Source organism: Oxyura jamaicensis, chromosome 2 (genome assembly GCF_011077185.1).
Source record: "Oxyura jamaicensis isolate SHBP4307 breed ruddy duck chromosome 2, BPBGC_Ojam_1.0, whole genome shotgun sequence".
NCBI classification, from domain to species: Eukaryota; Metazoa; Chordata; class Aves; order Anseriformes; family Anatidae; genus Oxyura; species Oxyura jamaicensis.
The window spans coordinates 95,138,358-95,159,538 of NC_048894.1; the positions used below are offsets into that span (position 1 = coordinate 95,138,358).

Below are 21,181 nucleotides of genomic sequence, written 5' to 3' on the forward strand. Positions count from 1 at the left end.
TCCATTTAACTATTTGTGACAATGTCAATCATTTTTACTGCAATGTTATCATACAAAGATATTACACGTTTATCCATTCTACCTACCTTAATCATAACTGTTTTTGCTGTTCCCTGTTCTCCAATCAGCAAAACAGCTTTTCCTTGCTTCATGATGGTGTGCATTAGAAAGTCTGTTCGGACACTGTCTACATTTGGAACTAGAATGGAAGTATATTCTAGTACCGAATCTTTAGGGTAAATATATTCAGGGACCTGTGTAAGGAAGATATAAAAAAGTCTGAGGTTTTCTACATGACATCACAGGCACTTTGCATCGAACACAAAAACAAATGCACTGTACATTAGCAAAACATTTCTTCCTGAAAGCCAAGCCTCCATTTATAACCAGGTAGTACCTTGCCAAGCTTTTCTAAAAAGGTGTTAGACTAATGGGATATTTTCACTCCACTATTCTCCAACACATGAAGATACATGAAGATTGCCTTTCCTTCCTGTGAGATCTTAAATACTAGGGTGACAGACAGTGGACAAAGCTAAGGTAACTCTTCTGTTTCACTTTCAAAGCTATTTCATATATATGTTCCCATTCTCTGAAAAAAAAGATATTTACGGAGAAAAGAAAGAAAAAATCTTTCACAAAGGAAACTCTGAACATTTGGTAGGGTTGATCTTACCTTCTTAACTGAATTAAGGAGGGCTTTAAATAATAAAATAATATGCCTCTTACCAAATGCATCTTTCTTTTATACTCATCAAGAAAGCTTAGCATGTCTCAACATACTAACCTTCTTTGACCAGTGCTCCCACTGGCCACATGAATTAATTCCAAATTCAAACATGGTTTCTTCTCCACTCACAGCTGGAAGTTCCTTCACTGCAGAATGCTTCCGTAGGAACAGCTCCATTTTCAGCCTGTCATCCAGTTCCAAAAGTGCTCCAACAGACCACATTACAGCAAAAATGAACAAGCGAGCAATATGTTCCTCACTGAGCTGTTTCTCATCTCGGTCTGATAATAAACCCTGCAAACAGATGCAACATGTGACTACTGCCTTGCTAGAACAACATCCCAGCACAAATAACAGAATAACAGATAGAAAAAGTGATGTCTTATCTACCTGTAGAAGGTCAATAGCTTGTTTGATGTACATGCATTCTAAAATTGGCATTTTTGGTGTCACAGAAGAGAAAACAAAATTGATCATATCCTGAAAAGGAAAAACACCACTTAAGGATTCTGTTTCCTTGTTTCAATGTTGTTAGACATAAACAATTTCTTAATTTCAACTATACTCTCAGCTCTCTTCCCAGTAACTTTTTGCCCATTTCTGGAATTATGACTATTCAGACGGAACACAGAATTTTGCTAACAATAATATATATATATTTTTAAAGTTGATTTACCACAGTCAGCAGAATTATTTGTATAAACTACTTACAGCAATTTTCTAAAGAGCAATTTGAAGGCTGCCTTTCAGCTACATCAAGGATCTGCCATTTGTGCTCTCCACTGGAGATTTTAATCTACCATTGCCATTTTTGTAGTGGGAAGATAAAAGCACTCAAACTGCTGTAATGATGTGTATATAATGCATGACCTCACCACTATAAATTTCTGTCTGATCTGTTCTGACTGCACCATAATGTACCTATCCCTCTTGAAACTAGCACTCTCAGTTTTATGTAGAACCATGACAGGATCCAAAGGGAATTTTACAATTGATGTAAGTGTAACTCAGACTTTTCTCAGATTATTCCATAGAGATTGCTACCATGTCTGCCTTTGTCAAGTATTCTGTAACATCTTTAGCAAAGTTGCAGATTGATGTAAAGTCCACTCTGAGATTTGCCGCACAGAACTATTCTAAAATACCAGTTACTATCTACATGCAAACAGTGTGGAAGATTCAGTTCTAAAGACCTTTAAAACTTGGATCTAAATCTCTCTGCAATTCAGCTTCATCATCTGTAAAATAGTCTAGATATCTCTGAGGGTACTAAAAATTGCTTAATAATTGGTTTGAGCTGCTCAGAATAAAGATATTTCATAAGTCAAAGTATTCTGTTCTTTCAAGAGCTCAATTTTCACCAGAAACAGTTTTACGCTACTTACAATCGCAATGAGGTTTGTGTAATTCTTGTTCTTTGAGCTTATGCATTTAAAAAAAAAAAAAAAAAAAAAAAAAAAAAAAAAGCGCCTCAGGTCCATATATGCTAATACTTCATTACCAATATTTTTAAAACAATACACAGATAGAAGAATGCAAGTTCTAAAAAGCAATTAGCATAAATTAACTACTTATTGGGGTCTTGTTGTTGGATGGGGTACTAGAAAAATGAGTTGGGCCATGGCCAATAAGCCAAAACTGTGATGAGTTTGGATCAGGAACTGCAAAATGAAATCTGTGAAAATGGTATCCCGCCGATACTCCCACCGTTACTGTGGAACTCGCTGGCCTGTGGAATGCTCTTTCGGGCAAGAAGTTGATAACATATTCTAGAGGTTTAGACAAGCACAAGCACAATTAAATTATGCCAAGTTATTAATATTTAAGCAACAGCATTTACATATTAAAGCTAGACAACTCTTTGGATTATGTTTTCAACTCTATGCTGCAGAGGTAATGGCAGCCTTCACCCAAATTCAATTAGGGTGAGATCTAATATGGAGGGAAAAATATGTCCCATCTGTCTACTCTGTTGTTTTTAGGATTTCTCTGAAGTGTCCAGAATAGGTCACTAAAGGATCCAGAACATCAGATTGAAAAAAGTGTGATCTAATTAAAAAAATTACTGTTTTTTTTTTTTTTTTTTTCATTTGAAAAGTACACAGGTGTGTTGAAACTCATGTTCCTAACATAACATACGACACTTATTTGAGATTCACACTTTGCAGACAAACTAAATAACACCACTCAGGTAATTATTTTAATTCAGTTCTTTGAAACTGTCTTGGATAATTATTCCCATCAGCTAAGCATTTTTATTGCTTATAGGTAGCAGCACCATTCACGGATTAAAAACAAACAAACAAACTAACTAAAAAAGTATAGTTTTAAATATGAAAGAGTAGAGACTTTGGAAGGGGATGATGGAAGTTTACTAAAATCACCCTATGATTCTACAATTGAAATTATTCCCAAGCATGAAATGTTACTGAGAAGAAAGAACTGAGAAAGGGAGGGTAAAAGTCCCACCCTACAATAACCATTTAATAAAAATCCCATGAAAACAGAAAGAACTCAAAAATAAACCTGTCTTAAAATAAGGTTGGGGTTTTTCTTCTGTTTTGTTAGATGTGGGTTTTTTTGTTTGTTTGTTTTGTTTTGTTTTTAATTTACCCCTGTCTTTTGGACTATCTCCTGTCTTTTATATAAAAACTGATGATTTGTAATAGTATTTACACTGTATATGACAAGAATAAGTAAATTATTTCCACTGATTCATAAGTATTATTCTCTGCCACTTTCTTCTACATTATTGCTACTTGCTGTGCCTTCATTAATGATGATTTTGTCCAATATATATATTCTTTCAGTGAAAAATGCTATTTTTATTACTGTAAATAATCAATGTTTCTTTTAAGCAAATTGGAATTACTACAGCAAGTGTCTTACTTATATTTTGGTTCAATTTTGATGGTCTTCAGAAAACCCCTTTAGGTATATCTAAAGTCTAATTCTCCTTAGTTACTATACTTCCTTCTATAACCTAATCTTCATTTGATTCTAAAAAACCCCAAATATTTGAAAGCTGCTCATATCTGTGCTTTTCTTAACACCAGCATTAAATTCACCAAGCCCTGTACTGGGCTTTGACTACCATGGTTGACGCGTCTTATTTCACAATTTTTGTTTTAAAATTTACTTATCGTTTTTTATTTCATGTGGGGGGAAATAATAACTGTGAAAAGAGCCATCTGAATACAAAAATGGCATTACCCTCATCTGTAAAATCAGTTATCACTTCTGTTATTTGAGCAGCAAAGATAGCTCATTAGAAGTGAAAGAAAGCTGACAGCATGACAGCTTTCATTTACATTTCGATAGTTCCAAATGCAGCCTTCAGCACAGAACTAACTTCATATTTCACTGTATTTTCATCTCTCAATCTAATAAAATACATATTTTCCTGGACTTTATTGCTATTGCTTCAGGCTTGGGTATTTTAAAAGTTGTTATTCTGTTTTCAGAGCAAGTTGTAACAAAAAAAAAAAAAAAAAAAAAAAAAAGAATAGAATTGTGGCAAAGAAGCAGTAAATTGACCCATGTACACATTACTTTGGAAGCGTATTTTAAAATTCATTATCAGAATTGATTCTCCTGCTGCTGCAGTAAATACTATGTCATATCATTATGTTATCGAGGTAGAACAAAATAAATAGCTTGTTAAACATTGGTTTTAAAGTAAATGGGCACTAAAATGAAACGTATCTGTGAGAAGACATTTGTCAACATTCTAGGCATTCCAAAGTTAAATTAATCATTGCTTTTTTCATATTGTATAATAATAAACTTTCTGAAAATGTCACTCAAAGTTCATTACAAACTACATTTATAAAATCCAACAGATGAAAAAATATTACAGGAGAAGTCCAAGATATATCCAACACAAATTACACAGGAATATCAGAGAAGACAGTGAATGGGAACGGAAGGTATAGAAAGAAGCTGTATTTGTTCCAGAGATGTTAAGTGAGGAAATCAAAAGAGGATTACAAAGCTGAAAGATTAAAAAGCAGTAATTATTTCCATAAACTTTTCCAAAGAAAAAATAAGAATGTCAACGCAATTGGAAAAATATATATATATTACTGAGATTTATGCTTTTTGAGTACCACTGTCCATAATATTAATTAAAACTTTTTGGAGATTCATATTCTGAGGCCAAATGGTGGGAAAGAATGTTCTGAATTCTCCCTGTGGATCTACTAATTCAACATAATTCAGTAAGAAAATGTATCAGAGAGATGCCATCTCAAAAATCTCCTTTGGAAGAGATGCATGGACTACAGTAGTAGGCCTTCTGATTTTATGTTGAACTTGCGATTTTATATTGAACTCTTGTATTGAACTTCAGAACACCATGAAGCATGGAACTGGCCTCAATTTATTTGAATTACAGAATATTTTTAAAAAATAAATAATGGACCAAATACATTCCTGTTACAACTGAAATTAAGGAAGATTCAACCAGAATGAATGTAGTTTAATTTCTTTCTGAATTTACTTTTTTATATTTATAACAAACAAGGAAGTTTATTCACTCCCTTTATGTATCCTAACAAGAATTAACAGTTACATCCATAGAGAATATTTCTGTTTTGACAACCTGCACTATAAAATAATTATAAAATATAACAATTCACCACCAACTATCCTATGCAGACCAAACAAAGCATCCAAATTATTCATCTGACACAGTTTCACTCATTCATCTATGTTAGAGATCCTTTCTTCTCTCTCTCTTCTTTTTTTTTTTTTTTAATCCCTCATTCCTATTTTATTATATAAACAAACACAAGTAAATAATTGAAACAACATTTAGGAAGAAACAACACTTCATTAAATAGAGAGTAAGCAATGCATTTTTTTTTTTCTGAAATGACTGAATTAAGTACCTGAAATACAGTATTAAAGCAATTCCAAAGAACATCAGAGTATGTAGCAGGCAATGTTTGCAGCCACGCTGTTAAAATAGGCTTCCAATCTAACACTGAAGAACTCATGAAGACCATCCCATTACGTGAAACTGTTGCAGGAGAAGCATTGTCAATGTTGTGAGGTTCAAAAATAATTTTGCAACTGGGGGACATCGGAATACGATCTCCATTGGCCAAAGTCAGGGTTTTATTATCATCCAGAACAGAGTTCAGATTTTCAATCCATATTGCATCAACAGGCCCATCTAAAACTATCCAAACATGCTCACCCTAAGAAAAAAGAACAAAAGGGACACACACACACAAATTTTTGTACATTGACAAAACAAAACAAAACAACAAAAAAACAAACAAACAACAAAAAAAAACACATTTAATATGAGATTAAATCTCAAAATCTTGGATGTAAATACTGAATCATAATTTGGTGCTGATTGGCATGGCAGGTTCTTTGTAATTTCCTCAGTGAAAACTTAACCTTTCTTTTTTTTTCAATCTTGTGCCACACCAAAAAAGAATATTAAGGAATAGTGACAAAAAAAAAGTTTGGACTATTCTAAGTATAAATCTCTCCCTTTCTTCTACAAAAAGTATATCAGACAACCCATGACCCATCAAAGTGGATGAAAACATTTCCTTTTAAAGCAAGTCACAGACTTTCAAGGAAGCACACAGTCCTTGTGGGATGTTACCCAAGTACCTCACGTAAGGTTTCCTATTTTCTAAATGAGAACTGAATGAACGTAAAACTTCAGAAGATTTGAGTGCAGTTATTACTCAGTAAAAAGTAATCTGCAGGTTTGATAAGCAAATTGGGAAATACCTATATTGATTTCTTACCAGAGCCTCTTCCATTTTCATATAAGTGAAATAGAGTGGCAATGACATAAAAACAGACAGAAGATTACCTTTTCTTGTCAAAACATGAAGAGGCCTTTTTTTTTTGCATTTGAACGGTAGGACTACCTGCTTACAGAAAGAAGCAAAATTCTTTTCCACTTTATTTCTGGAACCCCTAGTGTTTGGGAAGCCTTGTGCTCTCAGGCATATACACGCAATTTTGACTTTTGGGTACAGACAGCTATTTAGACCGAGTGCAAAACTAGCACTGCATTTTCCCATTTGATTTTATAACTGTACTCGTTCACATAAACGACAGATAATGAGACCTTATAGAAACAGTATTAAATGCCCTTATTAACTATCATAATAGAATATCCATTACCTTCTTTGCTTTTAAAGTTTTTCTCCATAATGTAGAGAAAATGCCATCTGTCCAGTCATTTGTAGCAACATCAAGGGTACCAAACATCTGGGAAGCTGTGATTGCCTTTGGGTTCATTCTCATCTCTTTATGAGGTGCACCACAATCTGTCATTGCTTTCATCAAAATATTAATGCATTTTGTCTTTCCTGCACCAGTTGGACCTAGAGTCATCATACCTTAAAACAATACAAATGTGGTTTAAAATGAAATCTCATGCTACCCTTTAATGATCCTTTGCATCAGTGATCCCTTTTTTAAAAAAATCAAAAGCCAATACAAAAAAAGATGTTTCTCACTCCACTTACTCTGTGTTGACTGAAATGGAATTTAAATATTATTAAAATGCCTCTAAAAATGCCTGACTATTATGGCAGGCAAGCCTATGTGGGTCTGTATCCTCCCTCAGGCAGTTCTGTTCCTTTTTCTAATTGGAAAACACAACTGATGTTTGATGTTCACATACAGTGACATTGACACAACTGATGGTAAACAAAAACAGTAATTTCTAAATGTGTTTAATGAGAAAGAGTAGTTTCCTATGATATACAAAACTAAGCATATCTTTCTGAAGCAAATGAAACAAAAATATGCACCTGCATCCATCTGTGCTGACATTTTAATACATTTTTTAAAATAAAAAGTCAGCAGTAACTACACTTTTAATTTCATCAGTGTATACACATAATGCCTGAGGAAAATAAGCCACATCTTCAACAACAAATGGAGTCTACAATTGATACTCTTTAGTAGTATTTTCTAAATAAACTATTCAAGAGGCCCAGTGTTTGTACAAAAGGCGATAAAACTTTCAAAGTCATGGAGGGGAGCTAGGTAACAACTCCCGTTAACCCTAGTGGCAACTGGACAACACTATCCTTATTTGGTTTTGGAAACCTCTTCAACAGAATTATGGAACAAACAATCAAAACCCAAGTTATAAACCTAATCTGGTACAATGCAGACTGCCTGGTGTTTTCTCTAAAGTGAGCTGAATGTTAATTTAGTTAAATTCCCTTTATATTTTCTCCCTCACAGATTAAAAGTCCTAGGTTGTTAGAGTCTTGGGAAGAGGAGGAGAGCATTTCAAAGAGAGGGCATTTTTTTTTCATCCAGCTATGAATTGTAACTCTGCTTGTACTACTGTTTTTGGTATCCTTCCTAGGACAGGGTAAACTTTACTCATTACCCTTTTTTGTGGACAACAAAAATGTATTCTAATGGAAGCATAGAATGCTTGATGTTAGAAGGAATCTATGGAGGCCATCTTGTCCAGCCCCCCTGCTCAAGCAGGTGGAGCGTTTCTCCTTGGTTGAAATGGCCAGATTTGAACACAAACAACACTTGGAATTATAGTGCATGCTTGATAGAATCTATTAAATTAAAGATTTTGGAGATTATTTTTGTAATCCCCTCAGCATCACAATTTCAGAATAACATTAACCATAAGCTTCATGACTGAACTCTAAGGGCAACAGTTGTTTTCAGAATACTAAACAAATTCTTCTGTCTCTATATTGGAACATACACACTACATTTAACTTACTCTATAGAAATTTCAATCATTCTGAAGGCTACCCTCGTATTACCCATAAAAATGTAATACAACAAAGCTAAAATTTCACTATGTGTGCATTGCAGATCAAAAAAGAATCCTAACAGTTTCCTATCAAGATATCCACATAAGCTTTAACAATGACATCTGTTCAATTTCAAAAGACATTTTTTGGGGGGGAAATAATCTGCACTCTGTAGCAGATAATATAAAAAACTTTATTGCTTTTATGCAGTCTCAAAACCTCATCTTGCATGCTAACCATGTCGGACTCGTTGAGTTTCATACAGCTGAATGAGTTTAAGAATCCACGGTGGATGATGAATAAGCCCTGCTTTCTCTGTCTGTTTCTGAATGGCTGACTGTAGTTCAGGATACCCAGCTTTATCCAGAGTAATTCCAGGGAATAGGTCATTAATGAGACTCATAAATAAAGGTTCATCTTCATCCACCTGTCAGGGATAAAGTAGGGAGGAAATACACTATTTATTCATTGAAATTATTATTACAGCTGTAAACAATCTTTAAGAATATGTCATTTAAATGACGGCAGTATAAAACTGTATCTTTTCCAATGCAAATATTATGAGTCAGTTTTATTATGTGAATTTCATACTTTGCAATCACAAGTAGCAATTTCTAAATTAAATACTTAAAGCTTATAAAAATGTTAACTTTATAATAGAGTTTGTATCAATACAAACTCACACATTTCTCCATTTGTTACACAAGTCAGCAAGATTTATTCAAATTGTACTTTCCCTTGGATTTTTTTATGATCTTTTTCCTTCTGTAAATCACTGAAGCATGCCTATAGGTTTGAATGCATGTACCGATGTGCTGAATAGATTAACATAAGAAGCAAAGCAATTGGTTCCATCACAAAACTGGCTGCCAGTGTAAATACATAAATTCTAGATATGCTATAACCTTTCAATTACAGCAATAGAAAGCAACAGACAAATACTTTAAATAGTAATAGCAAAAAAGATTATGCTATACAAGTTGGTGTTAGCTGCTACCAGTTACCTCACTCACTGCAATTCTTATGGTGTTCAAAAAGGCAACAGACTCTCAAGAAATGTTTAAAATGAAATTCTGAATTAAGAAGTATCTTTAAATTCTGGATTAAGAAGGATCTTCAATGACACTATTAAAAGCTAACACAATGTATTCTTCCTTGCTCTCCTTAGATGGGGCAGAAAGAAGAAAAAATAAAACGTAACTAGAGGACCAGGTTATGTCCTCTAGGATCTAATGGTATTTCTGACTATTTTATCCTATTTTCTCACTTAATGTTTCTGATATATTTTAATTTCTTTCAGAAATAAATAGTGCTTTCACCATAACCATATTCTGATAAAAATTTAAAACTGCAGTAAAAAAAAATGCAAAGGAATGTATCCAACTACTGAAGAAAAAGAGCTTTTCAAAGTGCATAATAAATACACTTTACAAATGCAAATAAAGCACTCTTTTGGAAAAGTTACCACTGTTACAATACCAATTTGGAGAGGTTCATGTCCCGCAGAACTCTCATCACGACAGTCTTCTCTGGTTCTTTGGGATTAGATCTTTTCACTGCTCCGAGCGTTCTTAAAACTGACAGGATATTTCTTAGTCCAAAGTCATAGTGAACCTCAAAATAAATACATAAGCACAATTGGTACCACAACAATTAAGGACTTTAAGATCAAGAAAGAGTTGATGTTATCTAAAGAAATGACTAGGCTATTGAACTTTTAAATATAAGGAATTTCATAGCTCTTTTCAACTGGAGCCCCAGTTCTGTTGCTATCATATCCTGAAAATATTTTCCAGTGTTGTAAGTCCATGACTGCCATGTCATCCTTTTGGTGGTAGACTACCACTTTTACAAGTCACCTGTAACAAAGCTGCTGTTTCTATCATTTTCATAAATTTGTAATATGCCAGATGCACAAACAGTAAAGCACACATCTTCGGACTACCCTCTGTTACATGATCACTGTTACTATCTTCACATATGGTACAAGGATTGATTACTAAAAGAGTAGGACAGTTGAAAAGACCTTTCCATTGTGGTTGGCACTTTCATACTATGCCAAAGGTTGGATTCCATACCTGAAGATGAACCTTACTGAAGAGAATCTGGAAAATAAAGATATCTGCTAACTAGAAAACACGCTATAACAGGAAGAAGTAAAACAAAGTTGGCTTTAGAAGTAGAAAGGGTAAAAATGGAGGATGAGTTACAGTAAGTCCTTGACATGCAAAAAAATCCTGCAAAGAGGAAGGCAGAAGGAATAGAAAGGAAGAGAAGCAATTTATTTAGTTACAGCATGGGTAATTCTTCAGTCAACTTCAGGGAAAACATTATGACCATAAAGAAAATCAAACTTTGGAACAGGCTGCCTGGGAAAGCTCAGGCAACTGTCAAAGCAAAATGTTAAGGAAAGTCATAAACATTTACAGCAAATTATTTAGCTAAGAATTGATTTTTCCTCCAGGCAGGTATATGGATGATCCCTCATGGCTCTGTCCAGCCTCATTTTCTATGATTTCAGCAGGTGCCAAGTTGTTACCAGTTTACAAACTTAGATGTGAATATTCATCCAGATACTGCCAAGAATCTTATTTGCATATGGCAACATTAAGACAAAAAAGGTTTAATAAATTCCAGTGAAGTTTGGAAGGCAGATTACATGTTTACGATGAAGTCTGGTATCATTTGATAAATTACAAGTCTTAGTGATCTTTTAGTTTTTTTCTCCATGTTAGTCAGCTATCACTGACATTGGAATGAGTCCAGCAGAGAATAAGGACAAGAGACAATGGTCAAAATTAGTAACAGAAGAAATTTCAATGGAAAATAGTGCCTGTGCCTTAGCAGAATTTCCAGGAGGATCTGTTCCATGGTCTTGCCAGGCACAGAAGTGAGACTGACTGGCCTGTACCTCCCTGGGTCTTCCTTTTTTTTCCTTCTTATAAATGGGGGTTATGTTTCCCCTTTTCCAGTCAGTGGGATCTTCACCGGACTGTCACAGCTTCTCAAATATGATGGGCAGTGGCTTAGCAGCTACACACGGATGTACCTCATCAGGTCCCACAGACTTGCACACATTTAGGTTCCTTAGATGGTCTCAAACCTGATCATCTCCTGCAGTGGGTGGTTCATCATTCTTCCAGTCCCTGCCTTTGCCTTCTGGGGCCTGGGTTACATGGCTAGAGCTCTTGCCAGTGAAGACTGAGGCAAAAAAGTCATTAAGTACCCACCTTCTCCATACCCAATGTGAGCAGGTCTCCTATTTCCTTCTGTAGAGGGCCCACATTTTCCCTAGTCCTCCTTTGATCACTGATGTACCTGTAGAGCCTTTCTTGTTGCCCTTCATGTCACTGGTGAAATTTAATTCTAATAGGTCTGTCAGCACTCAGTAGGACAGTGCTTTCTAGGCACTCTTCAGTTATTTACAATTCTTACACTGACTCTCCAATATATCTAGTCTTCTTACGGTAATGAGACTGAAAAACTTGACCTCTACAAAGTTCTGTAGAGCTCTGCACACTGTTGCTCATATCTTCACCATTATCTGTGTTGTATTTTAAAATTAAGAATTAATTTTAAACTTCCTTTACTGTACAAATTAGTTTGAAAAATAAAAATAACATTATGATTTCAAATTCTATTGCTGGAACTTGAAACTGAAAACCCTAAAAATGACTAGGTTCCCAAGTGTCAAAATAATTATATATCTTATGAAAGTATATTCTCTACATACCCTTCTAGTGACAGCATGTGGTTGAACAAATATTTATTTTACCTGTTTAGATAACTGCTCTTCACAGAGTTTGTAGAGCGTGTAAAATTTTTGACTAAGGATTTGGTTGTCTCGGAAACCAGCACTTGCCAGCTTGACTCGCATAATAATGCCACGGTCAGGCACCATCATAGCAACTGTGCGAAATTGAATCTTCAGATTTTCTGGAAGTTCCTGTCGTCCTGCATAGCCCGGGTTCTGAAAAATGCAAAAAGTAAAATAAAATATTACTTAATGATAGCAGGATAGGAAGGTTTATATTTTCTGATAATTATTTGGCAAACACAGGAGCACATCCACTGGATTAACTAAAGAGCATCACAATTATTCATCACTACTAAGTTGTCCAAATACTGCAGTTCATGAAGTATGTGGTATTACACGTGATATTTTGAGATGCCCAAGACACATAGATACAAACAGATAACCACTTACAGATCTTGTTGGAGCTGTTTTAAAACAATTAGTTCCTCAGGGTCTTGATAGTGTTCCAGTGCTGAAGGTTATTGCCCCTTGTGAGCAATAACTCCAGTCCAAAGTCAGTCAAGCAGTACAAACCACTACTGCATTTAATTTAAATTAATCAATCTGACCTTTCACTGAAGATGTCTAAGTCACTCATATGACTACCACATGGGTCAGTTGTGACAACAGTAGTCTCTGGTTATGCAGTGATAGCTTCTTAAACTCTTCCAGCTGTTTTTACACTGCATTTTCACTGACATCGGTACACTACTAGTTAATTTGTCCTTTTTTTACAAATTAGAGTAACAACATTAACAGCTTTTCAAAGACAGGAAACCTTACAGTAAAGACAAATATTTCAGTTTTGAGTTTTGCATGGGTAGCCTACAGCTAAGGAGGAGGAGATACAAAGATGCTTTTAGCATATTCTTACACTTTCCTGCTTCTTTGCCTTCTTCACTGACAGAAACAGTCCACAGACACTAAAGCTAAATCTCTGGGAGGTCAGTGAACCAGAGTGAAGGTGACTTCCTTCATCCTGTCATACAGAAGGACTGAGGTCAAAAATTCTTCCCAGGTGGTAAAATACTGACCAGAACACCTACAGTAGGCCTTCCAATAGTCAACTGCTACTGTTTCATTTTGACAGACTTTGACTAAATATATGAGATGGTTGGATTTAATCTCAACATGTGAAATACTGAACACAAAAATAATATATGTAGTTAATGAAGACTGCATACATCAAGTCCTAAGTTCCAGATTAAAATATAGGCAAGAGAAAATATCATTATCATTTGGCCAAATATTGTTGAAATTCTATTCACTATTCTCTAACAGACAGTTCCAACGATTTGAACAAGGATATTTCTACAGGCAATGAAATGGGAAAGATTGTCCATAGTGGTACTATTTACACACATACATACCATAGTCAGAAATATGCCAAATTCTCTGTCCATGTCAACTACATCACCATCAGTGAAAATGAACTGAGGTTTCTTATTTTTCTTACACTGAAGTACAATATATATCTGCTGAGCAGCTACTGATAAAACTGGAAGTTCAATGCGGTTAAATTCATCAAAGCAACCCCATGCACCTGACTGGGCTAAACCTAAAAAGGCAATAAGGAAAATATTTGGTTAAACACAGTGTGTCAGATCAAACAAGAATAATTTATATATATATAAATTATGTATTTAGCATTATATATATATATATATCAGATTCTATATAACATAACCGGAGAAAAATAGTATAAACACAGAGTAAAATAAGGAGTAAAAACTCAAAATAAATTAGGATGTGCATTAGAAACACTAAGAAAAATAATTATCCCTTGTAAGAAATATACATACAATTCTTGTCAAAGAATCCTACCCTTCTGAAGTAACCATAAGGTGGAAATCATTCAGTAATATTGTATATAGTACCTACCATCAAAAACACATATATAGCATGGAAATTCATCAATGCAGGGAGTGAAATTGTCAAAGACAAGCTCAGGAGACACCTACCTAATGCAAAGCATGGGATCAAATTCAAAAATCAATACAGCTGTGCAAGCACCATTGTATCTTTTTATAGCAGTTAATTCATGGGTTAAAAATAGTTGGAGAATAGCATTCTGCTGTTCAAGAGAGAGGAATCTGAATTCATACAACTATCATTTGTAACAGGCCATGGAGTTCTAGACAGATATTAGTACCATAAACATCATGAAACTAATGTCTTCTGGAGGGTCAAACACTCCTTCTTCGGTGTCATGTTTGAAGGATTGAAATGGGAGAGTCAACAGTAGCAACTTATCTGAGAGGTAATGGGAAAGCTGTGTAACACCCTGCACTTCCACATCCACTCCACGAGAGACAAAAGCTAGTGAGTCTATGCAATAATTGCAATCTTTCTCAAAGCCCATAGCTGACTAGTGTTTCTATTGCCTGGGTCCAGCAAGGTGACACCTGGAAGGAGACATTAACTGGTGCTGCAAACAAATATTCAGAGGTGCTTAATTCATCCCACTGGCCTAGTGGAGCTTAGTTTGGCTTAAGACATTTGAAGACAGCTCTAAATATATAAGTACCGTAAAATAAATCAAATGTAACATTGCACAAAACTTTCAACTGTCTTACTGGGCCTGCTGCTCATTTTCATTTTTGATTGAGATGAACCCCAATACAGAATTTTTATCACGGAGCTGCCCTAGTCTTGCTGCTCCCTTGCAAAAAACTTTTTGCAAAGTTTTTTCAAATGCATCTGGTTCCTTTTGTTACATATACTGCATGGCTATTAGGACCCAGACTGGGAATAAATAAATAAATAAATAAATAAATAAATAAATAAATAAATAAAATTTGCTACTTGATTTAATAAACAGCAATATCTACTCTTAAGGATATAGCAAGGAAAAGCCCTAAAGCTGAACATTCTTTAACAAAGAGACTCAGTTCCATATCATAATATCTCCTACACTTATTACCTGTATAGCAAATGTATTTTTTGAAATTGCTTTCTCTAAAGGATGATTTCAGTTCTAGCCAAGCAATTTTTCCTTGGGGAAGGAAGAACATCACTTGTTCTGTAATGCCACCTGCTGCATGGCATTGGGAAACCTGACTCTCAGGCAAGGTCAATATCCCACAGTTCTGAATTAATTCAGTTCTTGCAAAATTATTTCCCTCTGGCAGTGAAGACAGAAAGACAGACAGACAAAAAGAAAGAAAGAGGACATACACACATAAACATACCACCACACACATACAAGCTAAGGCACAGCAAGCAAACTGTTAGCTGTATAACAGCTTAGAGACAATTTAATTTTGTTGTGTATTGCAATATTGTGCATAAAGGGAAAAGGGAAAAGGGAAAAGGCTGTATGCAATCCTGCTTTATTCTCACTCACAAAAGACACCCAACTAAAAGCTGAAACTTGTGACCTTGACTGAAAAGTATTCCTACACACAGGTAGTTCAGTCTGTAGCTGAGAAATGTTCCTGCATTTGTTTGTTATTATATAAATGAGCAGCTTTACATAGCTCCTGACCTCTAGGGGACTATTTTCTCTTTTGATATGCAATGATCTGGCCTTGGTCAAATACATAGTATTTACCTCTGGTAAGGACTGCAATAATATGTTCAGCACAGAAGTCATCAGGAAATCTAGGAAACTTTAACCCACATCCCAGAATGACTTAATAGGATACTGTGAAAACTGTTTACTGCTCCCACTGCTCGTCAGAGTACCACAGGAGCCAGCTTCAGCCTTACTCGAGGCAGGGAATGCCTGTATTCACGTAAAATGATCAAAATTGAACCTTAAGATTAATTAAAAGGCTATCTAATGCTTAAAATGAAAATCCTGATGAAACACTTCATTCCTGTGGCATAGCAGAACTTCTGTAAGAAGAGTGGACTCGTTATGGGACCAGCTCAGAACCAGGGAATAGACTCTTAAAATGGCTAAGGATGGTCACTAGCTCTCTACCATCTGCAACTTCCCAATAGCAGCTGTGCTACCACAGATTCTCGATATGGAAATGATATGGTTGCTCTAACAGGGAGCACTTTATCGTCTCTTTCTGTAGGAGTGTCTTCTTGACTGTTTAAGAGAGAGAGAGAGAGAGAGACTAAGAAATACCAGCACCTTTTCAAAGCTCCATGCATCTCTTCTGTTATGGATCATGGTTCAGAGGAATAGGGGATGGAGGCTGGCCGAGGCAAACAAAGCAAGAATGGAAATATTTCTTTTTTATTAATGCTCACATTCTTATAAATAGTGCTAATGTCTTGAACGTTCAATTACTGAGAAGTAGGGCATTCAGCGGAATGCATAAATAGACAGACAAAAACTTCAAAGCCGTTATCAGAAATATTTGGCAAATTTGTTTTTTCTTTTCCTTCTTTCTCTGTTCTACTTGTTCCCATTTTCCTCTTTCTAATACATCCATTAAAGAAAATTAACAAGTTAATGAGGATTAGGAAAAGGATTAGGAAGAAGAACAATGAAATCTAGAGAAATTAGCCCTAGCCCTGTTTTTAACCCAGCTCTTCTAAATAAGTACTACAGGTCTTCTTGATCAAACTCAGCCATACACAAACCCAGTAAAACCACAAAGGAGACTGGATAGAAAGATGGAAAATCTTTTCAAAATTAAATATAAAATCATCTTAAGCTTTCTGGCTTTCTACCATCACTAGAAAAGCTTAACTGGATACTCTTAAGCTTTTAAATATAAAGTCAGATACAACAGTTTATTCTATTAACGTCTTGGCCAGCTTTGATCATTTGTTAATTAAAAGTAGAAATGATCTCCAGGTTATATTTTTAATGTTCAGAAAGTGTCACAACAGTGAAAATTATTTTTTTGATACCTTGCGTTCAGTTTAAAAGCCCAACTCTTACAGAAAATGGTTACATTCTGGGATCTGCAAGTCCATATAAGCCATTGTAGCTATATACAAGAAAACAGACATAATAGAGTTCACAGACATTGGATCATCTGACCACTGCTTGCAAAACTGGCTTCAGAGCTCTGTTTATCATGAAAAGTTATCAGAGTTTGACCACTGTCTTATTTTCCTGATTTTAGAAAAATTCTAGAGTTTGAAATAAGACAGTACACTACTTTGCACGTGTTTCCCAGATTTGTACAATGTCATTGAACTCTGGATTTCTAGTTTTACTTAATACTACTCTCTTAATTTACTCTCTCACTTATGGCTGGGATAGTGGTATAAATAAAAACAGTAGAAAAAATGAAAAGGAAACAGGAAACAAGGACAGAAATATGAAACAGCCTCCAAGAAGATAAAACATAACCAACCAAACAAAAAATGGAAAGCATGGGGGAAAAAAAAAAGAGAGAGAAAGAGAAACAATCAAACTTCAGGAAAAGTTGATAAGCATGGATCTGAGATGTGAGAAAACAGGGAAGAAAATCTCCCTAAATAACTAATGAAGAGACAAAACCTGATGACTGTAAAATGAACAAACCCAATTATTTCTTACCTTTATAGATACGGCCCAATCCTCTGTAGTCCATTTGGTCTGAACAATTGAAAACAACAACATACTTTCCCAAGCATTTTCCCATGTCTTTAGTTGTCTCTGTTTTCCCTGTCCCTGCAGGCCCTGCAGGTGCACCACCCATACTCATGCCCAGGGCCTGTGCCAGAGTGATGTAACACCTGGAGACAGAACAAGCAGCTTTTTACTAGGACAGACAATGATAAGACAAGGAGAGTGGTTTAAAACTAAAAGAGGGGAGATTTAGATGAGATGTTAGGAAGAAATTCTTCACTCAGAGGGTGGTGAGGCACTGTGGATGCCCCATCCCTGGAGGTGCTCAAGGCCAGACTGGATGGGGCTTTGGGCAACCTAGTCTTATGGGAGGTGTCCCTGCCCATGGCAGGGGGGTTGGAACTGGGTGGTCTTTAAGGTCCCTTCCAGCCCAAAAGATTCTATGATTCTGTGATCAATCCTTTTCTGCTATTAATTACTTTAAGGTCCCTTAATGTAACCACAGCATTTGTATTACATAGAACTGGGGCAGGGGGGAAGAAATACTTGTTCTTCCTTGTGGTAAGAACTGAGTTGACATCCCCAGAGTTAGGTCACAGCCTCCCCAGATGGCTTGGAGACTGAAGGGGGAAAGAAGGCTACTGTTCTAACGTATAATGCTCCAAAATCCCAGCAAGCCCATGTCCAACAATTTTAACCCTGTCAAACCTCAATAGCTTTATGATATGTCTGGGGAGAGAAAATGAGCACTGAAAAAGAAACAAATGGCAATGTCTAGTATAACTTCCCATAAAGTAATACAGTGCTCATTCTAACACTGGCAGTAATAATGCTTTACTGCCTTATTACACCGTAATCAGTAACAGGCTCTCAGTTAACACTGAAACAGTTCCTAACAGTTCTGTCACTGAAACTGAATTAAGGACAAAATCCATACATGGTAAAAGTCTTAAGAAAGAAAATAGCACTTGCATTTCTTTTTATTTTAACTGCCATGACATGGTCTGTATCTGTCTGGCATGATGCTTAGGAGCATTCGATTTCAGTCCCACCATCTTAATGTGGTGTATTTCTTATGTGCTTCAGGAATCTTTCTGACCACAAGGTCATTAGCCAAACAGCACTCAGCTCCAAGATGATTAACGGAAAACACAAATACTATTATTTGAAAATTGTCAGAGGCTCATACAAGTCCATATGGCAGCATTAAAGTATTAAAAAGGAAAAGCCTATAAGGGGAATAAACTCTGTTCTCACACAATACTATTTAGGTACATAACAACACTAAAAAATATCCCTGCTTCAAACACTCTTTCAATACATGACAGTAGATAGCCACCAATGTCTGCAGCTCTGCTTGGATATTGTAGGTTTGGCCAAGAACAGATACCTGTGGAGTTTATTTTGCTATTCTTACAGCTTAAGCTCATGCAAAAGACTCATTTTCTTCAAAAATGCCATCCTGCATTAGTTTTCAGTCTATGTGACGTTGCACCTAGAACCAATCCCTAGTGAATTAAGCTGCATTTTGATTCTGTGAACAAATTTTGAATGACTGCATTTTCTTGATACTGTCTGTCTTGGTGCACAAAAATATTGTCTCCATGGTGGTGCTGCCATACCCACTAATCAAGTGCATGTTTACTGCTGCAAACAGATCTCTATCTAGCATAGGAATAATAAGGTACATTACATAGAATTTGGCAGATGTGTGTTACCTATTAAAAGCTAGGTATCCAAGCACAGGGCTTTGGCTCTCTAAATAGCTCACTGGGCATAATTTTGGTTCAGAAATTAGCAAAAGTCTGAAATTTCACTAGTAAATAAAATATTTTAATGCAGAGAGTGCAAAGATAATTCCAGCATTAATTCAACAGTCCGCAGCCATTCTTCACACAACATGCGACTGAACATGCACAGTACTTTGACACTCCTATTCACACTTAACAAGTTTTGACATCACAAATTCAACTGCCTCTTGCCTAGGTGAAGCACTACCAAGTACTTCAGGAAAATATGCATATAAAGGAGTTTGTACTGTGCTGCATAACTCTCCAGCAATAAAAAGTTCTTAAATTTTGTGTTCCAAACTTGTGGGTTTTGTTTGTTTGTTTTGTTTGTTCCGCATTTTTTGTTTGTTTTTCTGTTTGCAGTCCACAGACCATGCTTTAAACCATACTTGTACTAGTTATTCAAGGCAATGTCCTGAGTTACTGTTTTTTAGCTCTAGAGTGACTTCAAATGAATTATTTCCCAAATTCAAATGAAACTATTAGCTTACTGAAAGCAGCAACATACTGTTCTGTAGATCCACTTTGCTTAGGGGATGCAGTGTATGACATTCAACTATGATCACCTTGAGCACAAGTAAGTTTTCAATACATACCGCAGCATACACAGCCCAAACAAATATTCAAAGAAAAGTCAGGGTCCCTCCATGGAGTGCCTGTTTTCTCTAAATGAATATAAAGGCACTGGCCTCTGCTGTTCGGCATCAATTTGTAGCACTATACTGCAAAGCAAAGAATTCTGACTCTCATGGAAGTTAAAGAAAATAAGTCTTTGCTTCAAGTACTATATACTGCCATCTTTTTATAGTTACCTGTCAGTTAAAGGAGTTATAACAAGTCTGTCCGTACACCCTAAGTATTCATTGCAGTAGGTGAACTCTACATCAGTGATTTGGATAACACATTTATCCAAGTCTTCGAGAAAATAAAATCGAGACTGTTTTTGCCATTCAAAATCAGATGGAGATTTAACATTCATACGGACCTACAATGGAAGACAAATATTAACAAAGAAACAGTATAACAAATTCATCTTAAATTCTGTTCTCCCTACAGAAGAAAAGTCTGCTGCGCATACATTCAAGAGATCAAAGAATGAGCATAAAATTAGTCAGGATTCAAGAAATCCAGTATTCTTTTCAAACCTGTATGACTTTGTCTGATCCTTTTTAATCTTCACTTTGATTTTGCTCTGAATTGTGTACAGAAATTGTGGATTTTGTTGTAGAAAGACATTGAAGAACAGGGATGGTAAGCTTCATAAAAAGCTAAGCAATAATATTGATTACACTGCATGATGCCACTACTCATGGAAATATTAAATGTTAGACAAAGGTGGAATGCATTCTACACGTCTATGTAATTCTTTAGGTGGATGTATTCTTCCGTATGAAGTTGCCACATGTTTAGAACTGTAGTAGATTAATAGATCTTGATTCATTATATTTGACACATGGTCTCAAAACCATTGTTCTCTTACAAACATGTGGTTATTGGCATTGTAGATATACTTCATGGGGAAGGAGAGATTATGGTTTCCCAACCACTTCCCTGTACTTTCTCTTAATCACACACACACACACACACCAAAAAAAAAAAAAAAAAAAAAAAAAAAAAAAAAAA

At 35.5% G+C, this 21,181-nt stretch overlaps 1 protein-coding gene across 5 annotated transcripts in view; it reads right to left on the minus strand.

Moving 5' to 3' along the window:
• LOC118161925 (dynein heavy chain 5, axonemal-like) overlaps positions 1–21,181 on the minus strand; it is a 147,846-nt gene that overhangs the window by 73,129 nt on the left and 53,536 nt on the right. For 4 of the 5 annotated variants that reach the window (XM_035317702.1, XM_035317700.1, XM_035317701.1 and 1 more), the window contains 11 exons: positions 20,371–20,543; positions 17,757–17,935; positions 13,675–13,862; positions 12,284–12,478; positions 9,988–10,122; positions 8,746–8,935; positions 6,890–7,107; positions 5,623–5,934; positions 1,121–1,210; positions 788–1,024; positions 87–254 (listed from right to left, as the gene is read on the minus strand). In XM_035317702.1, the coding sequence (XP_035173593.1) occupies positions 87–254; positions 788–1,024; positions 1,121–1,210; positions 5,623–5,934; positions 6,890–7,107; positions 8,746–8,935; positions 9,988–10,122; positions 12,284–12,478; positions 13,675–13,862; positions 17,757–17,935; positions 20,371–20,543 (2,085 nt within the window). The remainder of the gene's footprint in view (positions 1–86; positions 255–787; positions 1,025–1,120; positions 1,211–5,622; positions 5,935–6,889; positions 7,108–8,745; positions 8,936–9,987; positions 10,123–12,283; positions 12,479–13,674; positions 13,863–17,756; positions 17,936–20,370; positions 20,544–21,181) is intronic. The other variant, XM_035317703.1, reaches the window with a different exon arrangement.